The 19,271-nt window shown below is 52.7% G+C and overlaps 1 protein-coding gene across 3 annotated transcripts in view; it reads right to left on the minus strand.

Moving 5' to 3' along the window:
- Positions 1–19,271, minus strand: part of Srcin1 (SRC kinase signaling inhibitor 1) — a 65,916-nt gene that overhangs the window by 1,914 nt on the left and 44,731 nt on the right. The window contains exons 13-19 of one of the 3 annotated variants that reach the window (XM_051158427.1): positions 13,935–14,065; positions 13,659–13,806; positions 13,089–13,335; positions 12,397–12,631; positions 10,273–10,427; positions 9,545–9,697; positions 5,034–5,174 (exon numbers count right to left, since the gene is read on the minus strand). In XM_051158427.1, coding sequence (XP_051014384.1) covers positions 5,034–5,174; positions 9,545–9,697; positions 10,273–10,427; positions 12,397–12,631; positions 13,089–13,335; positions 13,659–13,806; positions 13,935–14,065 — 1,210 coding nt within the window. Of the gene's footprint in view, positions 1–5,033; positions 5,175–9,544; positions 9,698–10,272; positions 10,428–12,396; positions 12,632–12,964; positions 13,336–13,658; positions 13,807–13,934; positions 14,066–19,271 lie in introns of those variants that run through there. The other 2 variants (XM_051158425.1, XM_051158426.1) reach the window with 2 other exon arrangements.

The raw sequence follows: 19,271 nt of genomic DNA on the forward strand, positions 1-19,271 counted from the left end.
ATCTCAAGCAAATGCTGCCTACCATAGCCTTCAGAGAACCAGGAGGCCACCCCGCTGCTCGTAACTGTGGTTTCCTTGCCAGCAGGTAGGCAAGTGGCCCAGTAGTGATTCATATAGGCTCCACCAAGCTGTGGCTGGCAAGCCAACGCCTCTCCTTTGGGAGAATCAAAGCAGGCATGTGGATTCAGCAGTGTACCCTCTGCTGTGTCCCTCTCATCAGCCAGGGTCCTATCCCACAGCATTCATTGTCCACTGCCACAGGCCAGGTATGACCTAGCTCTCCCTTGGCTCCAATACCTGGGCCTGGGAACAAACTCAAAATAGGCACATAAGTGCTCTCTGCCACTTAGGTTGAGACTTCCCTGCTCCCTGATGCTGCCTTAGTGTATCCCACTTAAAAGGATTTCTCAGAGCTGGAGAGATAGCTCAGTGGTTAAGGGTGTGCACTACTCTTGCAGAGGACCTGGGTGTTCAGTATGTGTAAAGTTTAGTTCTCAGCACCCACACAGCAGCTCCCAACCACCTGTAACTCTAAACTGAGGGGACTGACGCCCTTTCCTGCTCACAAGTGCAGCGCAAGTGCATACACACTCATTCAGGCTCGCACCGCGCACAGTGATAAAATATTGAGCTGGGCAGTGGTAGCTCACACATTTTAGTCACAGCATTCAAGAGGCAGGTGGATCTCTGTGTGTCTGAGGCCAGCCTGGCCTACAGAGCTAGTTCCAGGACAGCCAGGGCTACACAGAGAGGCCCCACCTCGAAAAACAAAACAAAAGAAGCCCATTTCCACACATCGGGGGGACAAGCTGAATATAACTCCATTCAAGATCCCGCAAAGGGAACAGGTAAGACTTTGCTTGGCAACTCTATGCTACTCAGAGTTCCCTGGTCTCCTAGTGTTTCTGTCACTTCCATGTCCACCTGCCAATGATCCACTGTGAGCTTTCCCCCAGCCCTTCTCTATTCTTAAAGGTTTATTATTTTTATTTTATGTGTATGTGTGTTTTGGCTGTGTGTGTACCACACACATGCCCAGTGCCCACGGAACACAGAAGAGGGCACCAGATTGCCCTGCAGCTGGAGCTAAGGATGGTTGTGAGCCTTTATCTGGCTGCTGGGAACTGAACCTGGTCTTCTGGGAGAGTGCTTAGCCACTGAGCCATCTCTCCCTTCACCCCCATGGGTCTTGATTTTGTTAAGAGAAGCATCAGTCCCACCTCTGTGACGAGACAGAAGCCTCTGAGAGACCGGGGCTTTCCTCTGGGAGAAGCGGGACACTTCTGGACGCAGAGGGCGTGGCAGCACCCTGCCAGACCACACCGCACCGCTGCTCGGGCTCCTGCAGAAACCTGTCCCTCCAGGCTCTGGCTCAGAGTTCCATATGGGGCTGGATCGAGCTGGAGCCTTAGGCACAGTCCCCTGCCTTAGCCAGGCCCTTTCTGGTGCCACCCAGGGGACTGAAAAGAACAGTACTCTGCTGTTTGCACTTCGCTCTTCTCCCTAGGGTGCTCACAGCTCCACCTGCTACTAGTCCCTGGTCTCAGCATCTATTCCTGGGAACAGCACTCAAGGGCTCTTCCTGTCACCTCTGTGCCACTGTCATGTCCGCTGTGATGCACAGTCCCATTGGAACTTTCTTCCTACACTTGTGTCCCAGGTCCCTACCGCTCCCAGTTCTCTTCATCTCAAAGAGAGCTCTGAGGTCAGGCCTAGTGGCACAGGCTTGTCGTTATCCCACCTACTCGGGATGCTGAGGCAGAATCCAAACTAAGGTCCTACCGGACAACCGAGTGAGGCCTTGCCTTAGTGACTGATACAGGTGGCCGAAGCATCTGTGCACACTGGAGCAGAGCAGGACCAGCTGTGTGGACTGGGCAGCTGGTGAAGGGCACAAGGGCAGTGGCGACGAGATTCAGGCTGGGGGTTGCGGGCACAGATTTTAAACTGCTGTGTGTGTGAGAGCTGTCATCAAATACACATTTTAGAAAGCCCTCACAAGTCTCCTAGAAAGAGGTGACAATAGTCACAGATGGCCTTAGGAGACCACACATTTCGGTGGTGACATTGCATTTGTTTTGTTTTCTACAGTGCCAGAGGATCAAACCTGGGGCCTCCTCCCTACTAGGCGAGCAATCCTCCGCTGAGCCAAATCGCCCCATACCTGCTCCTATATAGTTTTCTTTTCTTGTTTTTTTTTTTTGTTTTTGTCTTTTTGTTTTGTTTTGTTTTTTGGTTTTTCGAGACAGGGTTTCTCTGTGTAGACTTGGCTGTCCTGGACTCACTTTGTAGACCAGGCTGGGCTCGAACTCACAGTGATCTGCCTGCCTCTGCCTCCCAAGTGCTGGGATTAAAGGCGTGAACCTCCACCACACCCGGCTCGTTTTCTTTATTTAAAAATTTTCCTAAAAAACATGTCTTGCTTTGTCAGAAAGCAGACAAACCCTGACACAGCATGAGTGACAGCAACGGCTGGCGAAAGGGCAGCATGGTTGGAAAGTGGCCAATCCTTGGAAGGGGAGGTTCAGGAAGGGCCCAGTAGAGTGCAGGAGCTGTGGGCTTTGGGGGCTGGGTGGTGCTTCCTGAGGGGACAACAATTGGGGAAGCCGGGAAGGGGGAGATGCCATCAGGTAGAGACTAGGGAAGAGCTGGAGACACTGACAGAGGAGGGGTGGAGGTGAGGAGCCCAACCCAGCAGCCAAGTCAGGCAGGGTACAGTAGGAACAGAAAGGAGCCAGGTGTGATCTGGCTGGGACATCTGACACCCGTTGACTGTCAGTGTTGCTTTGCTGGGCTGGCTAGGTGGGCATCTCCTCCCTCCCTCCCTCCATGTGCATCCCTCCCAAGGCTGCGGAATTCCATCCACCTCAGCATCCCAGGGCCTGTGGTGGGAGGACAACTTTCTCCAGTAGATTTTCCTGCACAGAAGACCATTCTTGGCCGGGCAGTGGTGGCACACACCTTTAATCCCAGCACTCGGGAGGCAGAGGCAGGCGGATCGCTGTGAGTTCGAGGCCAGCTTGGTCTACAAAGCAAGTCTAGGACATCCAAGGCTACACAGAGAGACCCTGTCTCAAAAAACCAAACCAAACAAAAAACAAACAAGGAAACAAACAAAAACATTCTTAGACCAAGGGCGTACAAGTAGACGCACTGGCCAACTCCAACCTTCATACAAGCTTTCGAGGTTCAGAAGGGAACCAGAGGGCTAGGGCTGGGGGATATGCCAAGCCAGGGAGGGGCTACACAGTGGCATAGATATGGGGGATGTCTAAGTAGCCACATTACCCAGAGATAAGGAAAGGGAGAGACGAAAGAGCTAGCATGCCCCTTGGAGGCCTTGCCATTCCCTGTGGGGAGGTAGGAAAGCTGAGAAGCAGGCTCAGGCCCATAGTGTATGGAGCAGGTAGCAGGGCTTGGGCTTTGAGGGAGCTATGGATAGAGGTGGTGATGTGTACGGCAGTGGGAGTGAGGGTGGGGAGGTGGGGGGGTAGGGGGTTATGGGTTAGGGGTACTGACTAGGCTGAAGCAGACACATGCATGGTGAAGGCCTGTCAGGTGGCCCATCCCCAGTCTCAGTCTCTTCACCTGTCCAACTAGTGTAAGGTCCCACCTCAGACTGCTGTGGAAACAGACACTGTTATGTGCCTGGCGCAAGAAAATATCCCATAGCTACCAGGTGTTTTTCTGGACATGAAATGAGGGGACCCTAGCATTCCAGACAAGACGAAAGGCACTCTTCTCCCACCATGGTAGCAGAAAATAACTGGGGGATAGGTGTCACTGGGTGGGACTGGGGACCGTAAGAAAGTTGGGGGGGCTGGTGGAGGGAAAGTGGGAAGAATGACTACTTGTCTTCCTAGGCGCCAGCAGGCAGACAAAGTCTTGTTGCCCAGGGCTGTCTGGGACTTATCATGGAAGGGGTTTGGAGATAGCTAGGTCCAGGGCTGGGTGATGGCGATGCAAGCCTTTAATCCCAGCAGTCAGGAGCCAGAGGCGGGTGGATCTCTGTGAGTTCGAGGCCAGCCTGGTCTACAGAGGTAGTTCCAGAACAGTCAGGGCTCACAGAGAAACTTTGTATCGAAAAACAAACAAAACGAAACAAAAAAAGATAGCTAGGACCCCAATCTTGGCTCTAATGTCATTTGCTGTGCAGGCCTAGGAAGTCTCTCTCCAGCTATGAGCTGAACCTCATAGGCAGCCTTGGCCATCCCTTACCATCTACTTCTGAGCTAAGGGTTTCTATCTGGACAGAACAAGGGGCCCCCCTCCCTCCCCTCCCATCCCTCCACCCCTACCCCCACCCCCGCAACAGGCCTGGCACATAGGAGCTACTCGGGAGAGGTTTTGAACTGTGCAAGTGCACTAAAGGGTTCTCAACAGCTACATCCAGGGCCCTCCTGTACTCTCCGACCAGGCAGACCTCAGGAGTAGGCTCCAGGGTCCTAAGTGCCACAGGTAAAGCCTGTCAACTCCAAACCTACAAACGGAATCAAAATGGGTTGTTGCATCTGCAGGATTCTGAATACACCTCATCAGCATTACAGGATGTGAGCTCCTCAACCTGTGGCTGAAAAGTGAGTAAAAAAACCCAAAAAAACAAAAAAACCACCCCAAACCCAAACCAAACAAACAAAAAACCCAGCTTCTCCCTGAACCGAGGGCGGGAAGAAAGATTCAGAGCAGGTGGGAGCTGTGCAGAGGAGAGACAGGCAGGAGGTGAGAAGGCTGTGGTACAGACTTTAGAACTGGCCCAACCACCAGGGCAGAAAGTGCAAGCGCACAGGGCAAGCCCTGTACCAGCAGGGAATGAGGCTCCTCTGTCTTTGAGCAGGAGACTGGCTGTGAGTGAATTCAGGCACTCATGTCTAAACCAGATCCAAAGCTTTGGGCCCACAAGGAGGAAGGAGATAGAGGATATCATGACAGGGAGGGACTCCCAAGAACCAGACCCATCGCTGGAAAGTGGCACTTAGCAGAAACTCGATGTGTGACCATCCGGTAACCCTGGGGGTCCCGTATCCTACCCTCACCTGCTGCTGGGCTTGGATCCTCATGTATTCTGCCCTTTGCCTGCTGTGTTTGCCTTTGTCGGGGCTGCCTGCTGGGCCCTGGGCCGTCTTCAGCCTTCCTGGAGTCACTGCCTTCATGGGTGGCACGCTGCCACCACCACTCTGTGGAAAGAGAGATAGGGCTGGGGTGGAACAGTTCTGTTGGAGGCGGGGGTCTCTAGAGTTAGGACCTCCTCGGGGAGGCCCTTGGAGGCCTGGAGACCCTTCCTTGACTCCACAGAACTATCTAAGACTTAAGTCCCCTCTGAGGCCAGGTTGAAGGCCTCCCTAGCAGGAGATGACCAGGCTAGGCCCTGTCCTGAGTAAGAGCCCATTTGTGATTTTCCTGAGTGGGCCCAGGGACAGCTGGTACCTTCCTTGGAGGCCCCAGGAGCAGTCAACCCCAATAAAGGACACCATCCTGGCCCAGGAGACAGAATTGGAATTGGGAGAACAAGTCTCTCATAAGAATGCATCCCCAGATCCACATCACCCCCATAGTGGGAGGCAAGAGGAGAAATTTCCCCCCAGAGATGAGCACATCTGGCCTCCTAGTCACCCCCTTGTGTAACCTCCTTCCCAGAGAGACTCTGGGGACCCAGAGAAATGACAGTGACAGAAAGAGCCAGAGACAGGAAGGGGAGAAAGGGGCGGAGAAGAAGAGAAATTTTATTCTCTGGTTTACAGAGAGCGCACTGGCACAGAGCCCACCTGGGCCATGTCCTAGCAGAGCTGAGTCCTGGGTGGGCCAGCTTCCCGGCCGCCCCTGGCTCTGCCCATAGGCCTTGGCCTGGAAACAGACTCTCAGAACACGGTGGGCTGAAACAAAGACAGTGAGGGAAGTGGGTGGAGCGGCCCCGTCCCCTCCACTCTGCAAACCCAGAGACTGGAGCAGGAAGGGAGCAGGGGAGATGAGGGGGGAGGCAGCCACCTGGGGGTGAGGGGGTAGGGGTTGGGGGCTGCCCAGACACTTTGGCGCCCATCTCGATCAGGGTGGCTTCCAGCTCCTGGAGTGTCTCCTCCAGGCTGTCCATACGCAGCGGGGTAGCATCCTGTACTGTGCTTCCTGGGCTGACCGCCTGCTGTCCCCTACTGCCAGCTTCAGTGTCACATTCAGAGTTCTGAGAGGTCTCCTCTGAGTAGCTCTCAGCAGTTAAAGGCTTCTGAGTTTCGTCTGGGGATGGTCCCCGAGGACAGAGAACGCTGGCTTCTGCACTGTGTGGGTTCTGTAGAATTGCTGGTTCTTTTCTGGACACTGAGCTCCTGGGCCAGAGTACCTCAGCTGCTAGTCCCAGTAAGGCCTGTGGGCCATTCCAAGCCCTCCCACTGCCAGTCAGGGTCCGGGGTCTTGGTATGGGGACTGTCCTAGGACCCAGTTCCTCTAAGCCGGTCTCTGGCAGGGGGGAAGAGCTGGAAGTGCACTCTGTCAAGGTGATCTGAGGGACACAGAAGACACTGGGGCCTGAGGCAGCCTGCGGGGAACAGAAAACAAGGAAGCATGTCATCCCTGCAGAAGGAATCCTGAGCTGGGATGGGGCTAAGAGATAGATGAGCCCCACTCTCTTCCTCTCCCAGCTGGGGAAACTGAGTCAGGGAATGCCCTGATGATGTCACCCAATAAACTGGAGGCAAAGATGAGCCTAGAATCCAGGTGGCTTTCCGTCTCCCATAACCTGAGGCCACCTGCTTCCTGGTAAGGACGCCAGATGGCGAAGCATGGGAGTTCCTTTCCCCTCACCCAGGTTAAACTTGGGAGCAAGTCTTAGGTTTCATCCGACACACTATAGAGCAGTAATATGGGGTACGCAGCAAATTAGGGGCGTCCATAAGGTCTCTCTAGTGAGTGTCTGGCATCATTTGGGCAAATACAAGCTACTGGCTGAATGGAACTGAATAATTGAGACTTCAGCTGTGTGAGCAGAGAGCAGACGCGGGCCTCTCCCTCATGGATGGGGCCATCTTCTTCATCTTGGGCTCCTGGTCTCACCCCTGTGAGCCCTTCCCCAGTGAACTAACTCAGCTATAAAGGGGTGGAGCTTGGCTTTGGCCTCACACACTGGGCAGTGCTCCAGCTAAACACCCCTTTCTGTGTGAGCACCTTGGCTTCTAGTTCTGGACTAGGCCTGGAGGCCTCAAGGACCCTGTGAACCCGAGTGAACTCTGCCCTAACTCTGAGCATCAGAAACGATGGCTTATGTCTTCATTTTCAACGCTTTCTGCAACCCAGGAAATGACTGTTAATCTCCACGTTTCCCCCCACCCCAACCGCCCCTCCCGCTTGCTTCCCAGGTGAGGGGTTACTACATGACTCATACCATACCCTGTCCAATTCTCAGCTAGTTAGTGGTAGAGGCAGGATTTGAACCCAGATAGCCTGGGCTCAAGTCCAGTGCTCCTTTCACTAAACAAGCTGAGAGACCCCCTCCTAGACCTCCCAAGGCAAACCCATCCAACCTTGCCAATGCTTACCTGGAAGCAGGGTGCACACAGGGAAGGCTCCTCTGCCTGACAGCGCCTCGGGATGCAGAGGGTTAGCCAGGGAAGGGGCCTTGCCTGCTGGGTGCCCTCATGACTGAGCCCCAGAACCAGAAAGGAGCAGAGCTGGGGTGCTGAGGACAAAGTCAGTCAGGAAGTGCCCCCTTTCACACTGCTCAGCCCCTGGGGACTCCTTGGGACTGCAGACAGCACTGTCCACCTTCTGACACCTGTCTGCTCCCTGGCCAGGAAACCAAAGACCACCAGGCCTCAAGCCAGGCCACAATGCGGGTGGGCTGCCATCCTGGACCCCACGGTGGGCTCAGGGGGAAAACCATACAAGGGAAGGGAAGGTGTGTGTGTGTGCATGAGTAGTTGAGGACAGAGAGCCTCTTAGCCCAACCTGGATCAACAGAGGGAAAGACAGCCCCCCCCCCCAGGCCCACACTCCCACCTTTCTCCACCCTCCTCCTCACAGTCTCCTGCTGTGCAGACAGCAGGCCCCCCACCCCCACCCCATATTCCCACTACCCCCCACATTCCCGACAGGAAATAAGGGCAGCAGGACAGTAGCAAGGCCTAACGTTAGAGAGACGAACTTCCCAAACACTGAAAGATAACACCAGCAGCCAAAGGAGGCCATGAGCTTCTCTCAGTCCAAGCTCCCTGACCAAGGTGGCAAGAACGGCCATGGGGCAGGGAGAGGCTAAGGGAAGCCATCTCCCTGGTCTGTCCCACCCCCTCCCCCCACCAACCCTCACCCCGGCCCAGTGCAAGGCATAGATTCCAGTGAGAGAAGCAGCACCCTTCCTTGGCATGAGCAGCAGAGCAGGGTATAAGGGAGGGGACCAGGTAAGCTCTCCGGACAAAGTCAGATTGAGTTGGACCCTAGGTCAATTCCTGAACAAGATCCAAATTCCAATCTTGACCCAAGCCAACTCACAGGCTTTGGACCCAGCCTAAACTCAGGCTGGCAGAGAACTTCATGGGTCACACCAGACACCCAGGCTGTAGTCTCCAAGGAAGACACCATCACCAACCCCAGCCCCGGAAACCCTGGGAACAAGGGGACAAGTTGTGCAGTCGTGCACTGCTGCCCTTGGCGTGTGCAGCAGAGTGAGTCCACGGGCGTGAAGCTGGGGCAGTGGCAGAGGGGCTGGCACGGATGGCATGTTAGCGGGTTAGCGTGAGGAGAGGTGTGGGAAAGGAAGCTGTGGAGGAATAGGCAGAGAACACGTGAGAGGTGTGGGAGGCCCGTTACCTTCCGTGGGGAGCCCAGAACTGAGCCCCCAGGGCACCCCATGTCCTGGGGGGACAGCAAGGTAGGGATCGGCTGGCGGCGGGGCGTGGGGGGGAGGGAGGATACTGAACTTCTTTCAAACACCTGGGGAGCAGAAGGCAGGGGTAGGTTTGGAGGACAGGCTCCAGTGAGGACCAAGGTGCTGGCTGAGGACCTAGACACCTACAACAGAGTGGTCCAGGATGGCATGGGCCCCAGTCTCACCCCGTGGCACCTACCCCGCTGGACCTTGAGTCTCTCCTCCACTGGGCCCCGATATCCAGGGACTCTGGCATAGGGCAAAGATTTCTGGGAGTCCTATAAGCTGTGGCTTGTAGTAATTTGAGGGTCTGAGCCCTTTGGCATGGGGTCTTCAGTATTCTGGCCTCGGAGTACTGAGGCATGAGGGTCTAGGAGGACACGAGCTGTCCTCAGAGCTGCTTGGGGAGGGTGTCAGTAAGTTCAGAATGGGTAGGTCTGGGGCTTTCAGAGTATGGTGGGTTTGGGGGCCCTTGTGTGGGGGGGGGGATCTGCGAGACTACAATGAAAACTCAAACCTACCAGGAGGAACTTTAGACCGTTTCCTTCTATTTCACAGAGGAGAGGAAATGGAAGCTAAGAAGAATGGGTCCTGGGGCTAGCGCTTCTCTGCCTGCCCAGGGCCTGCTGTCCAGCCCTGAGGAAGGCTTAGCAGGCAACCTGGCCTGGCTGGGGCCTTTTTCCGCCGTGCCTGACCCACCTCCAACTCAGCAATGATGCGTTCCTCGTCGTCTTCATCCTTGATGGCAGAGGCCATGATGGGCGGCGTAGAAGCAGGGCGGACCACCTCAGACACAGCCCGGCGCAGCTTCACCTGCGGCTTCTGGACCTCTAGCTCCTCGGACTCAGCCTTCTGTAAAGTGGGGCGCCTATCAAACCTAGGTCCTTCCCTCCTCTAGCAACGACTCCCCAACACCCCGCCAGGAAGACCCACCCCCAAGCCTGCCAGGGCCTGCCGTGGGATTAGAAAAACACACAACCCTAGATTCCAAGCTAAAAGTCAAGCTGGATTGTACTGGCTAACTCCCATACTCTCACAGGTTATATTTTTGGGTTTTGTTTTCTTTCTTTCTTTCTTTTTCAGTTTTTCGAGACAGGGTTTCTCTGTGTAGCCTTGGCTTTCTTAGAACTCTCTTTGTAGACCAGGCTGGCCCCGATCTCACAGAGATCCACTTGCCTCTGCCTCCCTAGTGCTGGGATTAAAGGCCTGCGCCACCACGCCCGGCCTTGTTTTTGTTTTTTCAAGACAGGGTTTCTCTGTGTAGCCCTGGCCGTCCTGGACTCACTCTGTAGGCCAGGCTGGCCTCGAACTCAGAGATCCACCTGCCTCTGCCTCCTGAGTGCTGGGATTAGAGGTGTGCGCCACCACCACCCAGCTCAGAGAATCTTTTAAGCTTTCCCTCCAAGTCCGCCAAACCGAGCGTGTACCTTGATGAAGGCTGAGTCTTTCTTGCTCGTGACCACCACTTCTCCAGTGCGAGTGGTGGTCAAGCCGTGGGAGGAAGGGAAACTCCGGCGGGGAGGGGGTGGCGGGGGTGACTTGGAGGGCTTCTCCGTGCGGTATCGGGGCACTGTGAGCTCATCTGTAAGTAGTGGGGACTTGGGGTCAGGGCCCCACCACCATAGTGCCCACAAGGGCTCATTCCTCCAGGAATGACCAAGAGGACATCTCAGGTGAGAGAAATGCCCCTCTCTTTTCATTTCCCCCACGCCTTCCTCCAGCAGCATGCAGCTGCTCAGTGCTGTCAGTGAGGCAGGAACACTGCAGCACCTGGCAGGCCCTGTGTCCTGAGCTGCTGACCCAGCCTGGACATGCCCACATGCAAGCCTGAGACTGTGCCACTCTGATCTCTCCCAGCTGCTCCTCAGCCCCGCCAGACTGTGAAAGCAACATCCTTTCTCTGAGGAGCTAGGTCTAGCTCACAGCCCCGCCTTCCTCCAGCCTGGTTTCCATGGCAACCCACTGAAAGGTCACTCAAGCCATAACACCCCTGCCTTTGATTCTCTTGTGGCTTTCCACCAAGCCAAATAGTCTAAGTTCCTAGTCCAGCACCTTCCACCACCTCTCAGCCTTGCTCTGCATAAAGGCTGGTCTTGGACCCGTTTCTGGCCAAGCCACACCTCTCCTGCACTTACCAATCTGCCCTCTGGAAGGTGCACTCACTGGCTGGGGAGAACCTGCACATATCTTTCTTTCTTTCTTTCTTTCTTTCCCTTTCCTTTTTCCTTTCTTTCTTTCTCTTTTTCTTTTCTTTTCTTTCTTTCTTTCTTTCTTTTTTTTTTTGAGACAGGGTTTCTCTGTGTAGCCGTGGCTGTCCTGGACTCTCCTTGTAGACCAGGCTGGCCTCGAACTCACAGAGATTCGCCTGCCTCTGCCTCCCGAGTGCTGGGATTATAGGTGTGCACGACCACTGTACCCTGCTCATTTCTAAGGCTCCAGTAAAAAGCACCCTCCTCCTTTCTAGGATTGTACAGCTCCAGGCCAGCAAAGGAGATGCCCCTTTGTGCTAGGACAACATTACATGTGGCCTGGGACAAATTACACAACCATCTGGAGCCTGTCCTCTTTGTAAAGGGCAATGGCTGTGTCTGCCTTCCACAACTGCTGCAAAGTCACTAGGACCGACACCAAGAAGGCGTGGAGTAGTGAGTGCCTGGCAAGTGTAAGGGCCTCTTCCTGCCATTGAATTCTAAGCAGAGAAGGCTCAGAGGCTACAGGTGCCTGCTCTACAACCTGATGACCTGAATTTGGTCCCCACAGCAGGAGGAGAAAATTAATTCCCACAAGCTGGCCCCTGACATGTACACACTTTCACCCACGTGCGCGCGCGCACACACACACAAATAGTAAGATATTTAAAAGTCTTTTCAATTAAAAAAAAATTCTGGGGCTGGAGAGATGGATCAGCAATTAAGAGCACTGGCTGCTCTCCCAGACCCGAGTTTGATTCCTAGTACGCGCAGGGCAGCTCACAGCCATCTGTAACGCCAGTTCTAAGGTACCCAACACTCTCAGGCCCGCTCAGGCCTTCCACCAGGCACAACATGTGGTGCAGAGATATACATGCAGGCAAAACATGCATACATGTAAAAATAAAAGTAAAAATCCTGAGCTCCCTGGAGCACCTTTCACAGTCAGGGTTGCTGGAAGGAATACACGAACCAGTGACCACAGGACATCTTGTACCTCTCATTCAGATGTTGTTTCCAGCATCCTGCAGCCACAGGAGATCGGGGCCCTGTCATACCGGTCAGCACTGTGCTTCTCTCAGAGCAGCCTGTCTCCCTCTCCCTCAGGCAGGGTGGGCAAGGACCACTCTGCTTGGATATACTCGTGTCCCCCTGCTAGCCTCCTAACAGTAGCAGGAAGAAAACTGGACGGACTCCAGCTTACCCTGTCATTTGGTACCCTGTCCCTTCCGTGACTGCTAACGGCTTGTTGCCACATTCTCTGGCACCCTGGCTGCCGTGATGCAATCTCCCCAGGGCTTCCCCCATAAGCCAAGCTCTGAGGATGGGGTTCGTCAACTCCAGAGCCTTATATCCCCATACCTGAACCTCTTCTCCCACTGGGCTCTGTCCGGGGTGCTGCCTTCTGCCCATGGGGTGCCTTTGGGGCCTTGTGGTCTGGGGTGGGAGTGGGGCCTGGGTGGGTCTTGCTGGCACAGTCCAGGTCCGGAATGGCCTTGAGCAATTCAGCCTGAGTCTCTTCCAGCAGCCGGTTGATGTCCTTGGCACTGTACTGGGTTAGGGCTGCCCGCTTCTCTTCCCAGTCTCTCTCAGCAGCCTTTTGTGGAGGGGGCAAAGGGGGCGGGGAGGAAGCAGAGCTGATGTCAGGACTCCTGATCATGAGCCCCTGAGATCCCGGGATCAGCCCCTTCCCCAGCCACATATGTTAAGAACAAGAAAAGAACTTTCCAGAGATTCAGCCCCATCTTCTGGGCGCTACACACTGTCCCCATAGCTTAGGGAGGCCACTTTCATTAATTACAACATTATTAGGCTTATTTCCGGACAGTCTACTCTGTTTCATTGGCCACCCAGCCTGGGTTTATGCAAGCACCAGATTATTTAATTAGTATAGCTGTATAGTATACTTTCTATGGAGTAGGGTAAATGTCACCAATATGCTTTTCAGACTTCTGATCCTCCTCCTAAAGGCCTCATGGGCTCCTTCAGGACCTGACATTCCAGGTGACAGCAAGAACTGTGTGCCTAGCTCCTGCCCCACCCTGGCCCATCACCTCAACAGACACAGCTTTGTCCACACTTCTCTTGCTGGGAGCATCCAGGCCTTTGGTGGGGTTGCCGCTCTTCGGGGTGAGAGGGGTTCCTTCCGCAGGCCCACTCAGCTCGTGGAGATTCAGCGGAGGACTCGGGGGTGGTATTTCAAAATCCAAGGCCTTGCTGAAGTCTGTTTCAGCTGCCACCTTCTTGGGGGACTGGTTCAGGAGATTGTTGGGGGGTGGCCAGACACCCTCATCCACTTGCCTAGGGTTGGGGAGAGCGAGGAGTAGCTTAATGAGAGGTGGTAGCTACCGGGAGGGCAACTTGCAGCTGTGAGGTGGGGTGGGGGGGGGGGGGTGAAGTTCTGGGACCCTGCAGGAGAGATGGGAGATGGAAGAGCCTAGGGAGGCAGTCGAGGGAAAGCCAGGGCTTTGGCATGTAGGGGTCATGGGGGGGTGGGGTCAGAATCGAAGAGCAGATCCAGGCGGCAGAGTGAGGGGTCAGGAGACGGGATCAGGAGTTCCTATGAGTCTGGGCCCATAGTGAGTAGCATCCATAGGAAAATAAAGAGGGAGGGGGAGAATGACCTGCGGATCTGGGCCAGCGTGTCAGTGACTGCCCGGCAGCGCTTGAGAAGTCCATCGAGGCGCTGAGGCTCCTCCTTCAAGAACTTTACCGCCTCCACCTCTACACGTAGCACCACCCGCATCTTACTCTGCAGGCCTGGGAAGTGAGCTGAGAGGGTGGGGCGGGAGGAGTGGGCGGGGCGGGAAGAGGAGTAGCTGGCTGGGTGGGCCACAGACGCACCGCAGGGGAGCAGGGTGGGGATCCCACCAGGGTCACCCCAGTCAAGGCAGGCTCACCCTTGAGTTCTGTCAGTGTCTCCCCAAGTTGCTTCAGCACCAGCGCCTTCTCCTCCAACTCAGGCCCCGGCACCAGCCGGTGGTTATGGGCCACGTCCCTCTGGATCTTCTCCACTGACTTCTCCAGGTCACTGCAGGCACAGAGAGACCCTTCTCAGCCCCTCTGGCCCCAGCCTAGCCCCCTGAAATTGAACAGCTGGAAAGAAATCATGCCACCAATCAGATAAAAATTAACAGCCATAGCTGGGTATCAAGGCTTACTCCTGTAATCCTAGCACTTGGATGGCCGAGCCAGGAGGATGGTTGCAAGTTTGAGGCCAGCCTGGGATACATAGTTAAGACTCTGACTCAAACAAAATGAAACATTAGAAAGAAAAGCAAAACACTACTTCCACCAGGCTACATGCCCAAGCAAAACTGAAAATGCTAGATCTCAAAGAGCAGGCTTTCGTATAGTGCTTTGAAAGTACGCAGTTGGGCTGGAGAGATAGCACAGAGGTTAAGGGCACTAGCTGCTCTTCCAAAGGTCATGAGTTCAATTCCCAGCAACCACATGATGGCTCACAACCATCTATAATGAAATCTGGTATCCTCTTCTGGCCTGTAGGTACACATGCAGGCAGAACACTGTATACATAATAAATAAATAAACCTTAAAAAAAAAAAAGCATGCGGTTCCCCCCACAAGTTCCAAGTAACACCAGCGCTCCTCTCTTCCTACAGCGTGTACCCTCAGACTCTTAACAATTCCCCAGAGGCAGTGGACAACCTGGGAGCCACACAGAGCCTTACGGAAGCCTAGAGGCAGCTATACACGTCTGAGGGCACAGCCATGCCCACCACCTTTTGTCAAAGGACCCTGCCACAGAACCTCTCTCCATGATGCCAAAACCGCCTCAAGAGTTCATCTGGCCCCTTGTAAACATTTACAACCCCACCTCTTCCTAAAATGTAAATCAAGGGCAGAGCATAGTAGCACAAACCTGTAAGCTCAGCCCCCGGGAGGCTGGGAACAGGATCACAAGTTTAAGGGCAGCCTGGGCTACAGCAAGACTCTGTCTCAAAACAAACAAGCAAACCAACAAAAGCAAACCAACAGGCCAAGGAGATGACTCGCTGCGCAAGCTTGAGGGCCTGAGTTCAGATCCCCAGCCCCCATGCAAAAGCTGAGCACAATGGTGCACAACTTTAACCCCAGCCTTGGGTGAGGAGGGGGCAGAAACCGATCAACCCTGGGAGCTCACTGGCCAGTTCCAGGGTCAGGGAGAGACCCTGCCTCCAAAATTAGGGTAGAGGGGTTGCAGAGATGGCTCAGCAGTTAAAATCACTTGTTGCTCTTGCAGAGGACCTGGGTTCGGTTCCCAGCACCCACACGATGGTTCACAATCCTAACTCCAGTTTCACAGAATCCAATGCTCTTTTCTGATCTCCCTGCCCCAGGCATGTGCATGATGCAGGCAAACCTATACGTAAAGTAAAATACATAGATCTTTTCTAAAAAGTGTAAAGTAAGAGAAAGATAAATGACATCAATCTCTCACATCCACGTGTGTACTCACAGACATATGGGCACTCACGACATGTCGTGTGTGCTTACAAACACATGTGCACTCACAGAAATGTGTGTATTCACAGATGCGTGCACTCACACCCATGTGTGCACTTAGCCATTGTGCACAGACCTGTGTATAGTAAACAAGCACATACATTATATATACATACATGTGTGCATACATATATGTATGTATTTAATATAATATATAATGAAAATGAAGCCCTAAGTGGACCCATCATCCTGAGACTAAACCCCAAACTTAGTGAGAGCCATTCCTTCTCTGCACAGTCACCTAATGTCTCTGGGCCTCAATCGTCTCACTCAAAGATGAGTGTGCTAGAGCTGGTGAGCTGGCTCAGCAAAGACGCACACTTGCTGCCAAGTCTGAAGACCTGACTTTGATCCCTAGGACTCATATGGTAGAAGAAAGGAACTGACTGGAAGCACGCACTGTAGTGAAAACACACCGTAGTGCATACATACACACAATAAGTAAATGTGGCATTTTTGTCAGGGTATCAAAAGGCAAAAGCTAGCTGGCTTGGAACTCACTGTGTAGACTCCTGCAATCCACCTGAATGGAATGCACCGCCATACCCAGTTAAAGCATTTTTTAAAATTTATTTATTTATTATTATGCATACAGTATTCTGCCTGCATGTACACCTTAAGGCCAGAAGAGGGCACCATATCACATTACAGATGGTTATGAGCCACCATGTGGTTGCTGGGAATTGAACTCAGGACCTTTGTAAGAGCAGGCGGTGCTCCTAACACTGACCCATCTCTCCAGCCCCCATTTTTTTTCAAGACAGGGTTTCTCTGTGTAGCCTTGACTATCCTGGACTCGCTTTGTAGACCAGGCTGGCCTCAAACTCACAGTGATCTGCCTGCCTCTGCCTCCTGAGTGCTGGGATTAAAGGCATGCACTACCACTGCCTGGCACTTTTTTTTTTTTTTTTTTTTTAAAAGAAATAGGTGCCCGGTGGTGGTGGTGGTGGTGGTGGCACACGCCTTTAATCCCAGTACTCAGGAGGCAGAGGCAAGAGGATCTCTGTTAGTTCGAGGCCAGCCTGGTCTACAAAGTGAGTCCAGGACAGCCAAGGCTACACAGAGAAACCCTGTCTCAAAAAAAGAAAGAAAGAAAGAAAGAAAGAAAGAAAGAAAGTATGTTAGGAGTACCTCCTGTGTGGCTGCTATGAAGACTAAAGGAGCAATGGTCCCTGGCGACCGCTCTTGCCTCTCTCTAGCTGTGTCACGACTTTCCCTCCCTGCTTCTACTTAGATCATTCAGAACTTCCCTGATGTCTTTATGGGTGTTGCCCTCTCTGGCCCTTTAGAATAGCACACTAATTTTTAGGGGCTGGAGAGATGGCTCAGAGGTTAAGAGCACTGGCTGTTCTTCCAAAGGTCCTGAGTGTGATCCCCAGCAACCACATGGTGGCTCACAACCATCTATAATGTGATCTAATGCCCTTTTCTGGTGTGCAGGCACACATGCAAACAAAACACTGTATACACAATAAATAAATAAATCATACTCTCGGCCTAAGACGATTCCATTTCCCTGTACACACACACTAATTTCCATGCTAATCTCAGCTTGGGTATTAAAAAACAAAAACCTCTCCCAGTCTCCCCACTCAGAGTTGGGGGTCTCTCCTGCCTCCTAAACCCCCAAGGCTCTTCTTGGCTGGCTTGTGAACTCTCTGTGCCACTGGCCTAAAGCTGTCAAGAATAACATCTCCCAGCTCAGACTCTGGTGCAGAGCAGACGCGAGGTGCATCTCTGTGGAACTGGGGCTAGCGAGGCAGCTCTGCGGTTTTGAGTACACAGTGCTCTTGCAGAGGACCCAAGCTGGATTCTCAGCACCCACCCACATCAGCGGAATTTGATACCTCTGTCCTCCGCCGGAACGAGGACACACACACACATAACCCACACATGGATACCAATATGTTACATCATTTTAGAAAATATTTTTTTGTAAAAAATTAAGTATTTTTAAATTGTAGGATGAAGGAGTGAGAGACACAATTGCTACAGGCAGGCAGGTCATCTTGGTGCTGAACCTGAGTCAGTACTGTCTCTCACTCTCACGCAGGAATATATATATACACATCAGCCCTGTACAGTCAGTTCCTTATTTTTAACATTAAAACAAGTCCGGGAGGTGGGAGCCTTGTTTCCAGTTAACACAAAGACAGTGGCTCAAAGACTAAACTACATTTCTCAGCTTTTCTTGCAACTAGAAGTGGACATTGGAGCTGGACGGTGCTGGTGCATGCCTTTTAACCCCAGCACTTGAGAAGCAGAGGCCAGCCAGGTCTATAGAGTGTGTTCCAGGACAGTCGGGGGCACACAGACAAACCCTGTCTCTGGGGGAGGAAAGAAAAAAGTGGGCATTCAGCTGAGGCCTACCCAGTGATATTGGGATGGAAAGGGCACTTGTGTAGCTCTAGCCCATAATAACCTCCCATGCAAGCTCTCTCTACACACTTTCCCTTTCTGGTTGGTAATGAAGACTGTGATCTTCCGGGTGACTATGGGAGGTACATGTTGAACAGGACAGAACCTCCGTCAGTCCGGATCACTGACGGACTGCATGTGGGACTACAGTGTTAGAAAGACAGATGTATCTTTCTTTTCTTTTCTTTTTTTTTAGGACGATATATTTGCTGAACTTTAGGTGTGTGTAGTTTATGCATACTGTGTGCGGGCCTGGTGCCTGCAGAGGCCAAAAGCACACACAGAACCTCTGGAACTAGAGATGGCTGTGAGCCAACCACATGGGTGCTAGGGACTAAATCTGAGTCTTTTTTTTTTTTTTTTTTTTTTTTTACTACAAGAGCAATAAGTGTTATTGTCTCTCTAACCCCTTTAATTAATTTTTTTTTTTTTTTTGAGTTAGGATCTCAACATATCCCAGGCTGGCTGAAGTTATACATGTATATATGTCTGTATATGTATCTGACAAGTTATCTTCTGTCTCTTCCTCCTGAGTGCTAGGAGTACAGGCTTACACCAGCTTAATGTCTTTTACGTTAGAACCATTAAATGACTTAGGAGCTTTTGGGGGGGGGGCACAGGGGTCCAAGACAGGGTTTCTCTGTGTAACAGCCCTAGATGTCCTGTACTCCCTTTGTAGACCAGGATGGCCTTGAACTCACAGAGATCCATCTGCCTCTGCCTCCCGAGTGCTGGAATTAAAGGCATGAGCCACCACTCCCAGCTGCTTTTTTAAAAAAAATGACTTATTTATTATTTATATAGTATTCTACCCACATGTGTGCCTGCAAACCAGAAGAGGGCACCAGATCTCATTATAGATGGTTGTGAGCCACCAGGTGGTTGCTGGAAATTGAACTCAAGACCTTTGGAAAAACAGACAGTGCTCCTAACCTTTGAGCTTTTTGTTGTAGCATTTGCCTTAAATAAATAAATAAATAAGACGTGGTCTTCCAAAGGGAGCTGGCAGAGGCTCCAAAATAAAGTAGTTCAAGGTCATTCATCTATTCTGTGGTGTGGCAGTGTCTACTCAGGTGGGACTTCAGCCATTGGTTCTGTTCTGTCTCACTTCCAAATGGAATGCTGTCACATCTGCCTGCTGTCTCACCAAGCCCTCACCCCACCACTGGGAAAAACCAGCCCTTTCCCACAGCTAGCTCTGGGTCAGCAGATTCCAGGAGTCAACAGGCTCAGCCAGGGAACAACATCCAGAGAGAGCCCAAGGCTTTCGCCAGACAGTCAGGTGAGTAAGCCCAGCAAGAATGAAACCAAAG

This window comes from Acomys russatus, chromosome 16 (genome assembly GCF_903995435.1).
Source record: "Acomys russatus chromosome 16, mAcoRus1.1, whole genome shotgun sequence".
Lineage (NCBI taxonomy): Eukaryota > Metazoa > Chordata > Mammalia > Rodentia > Muridae > Acomys > Acomys russatus.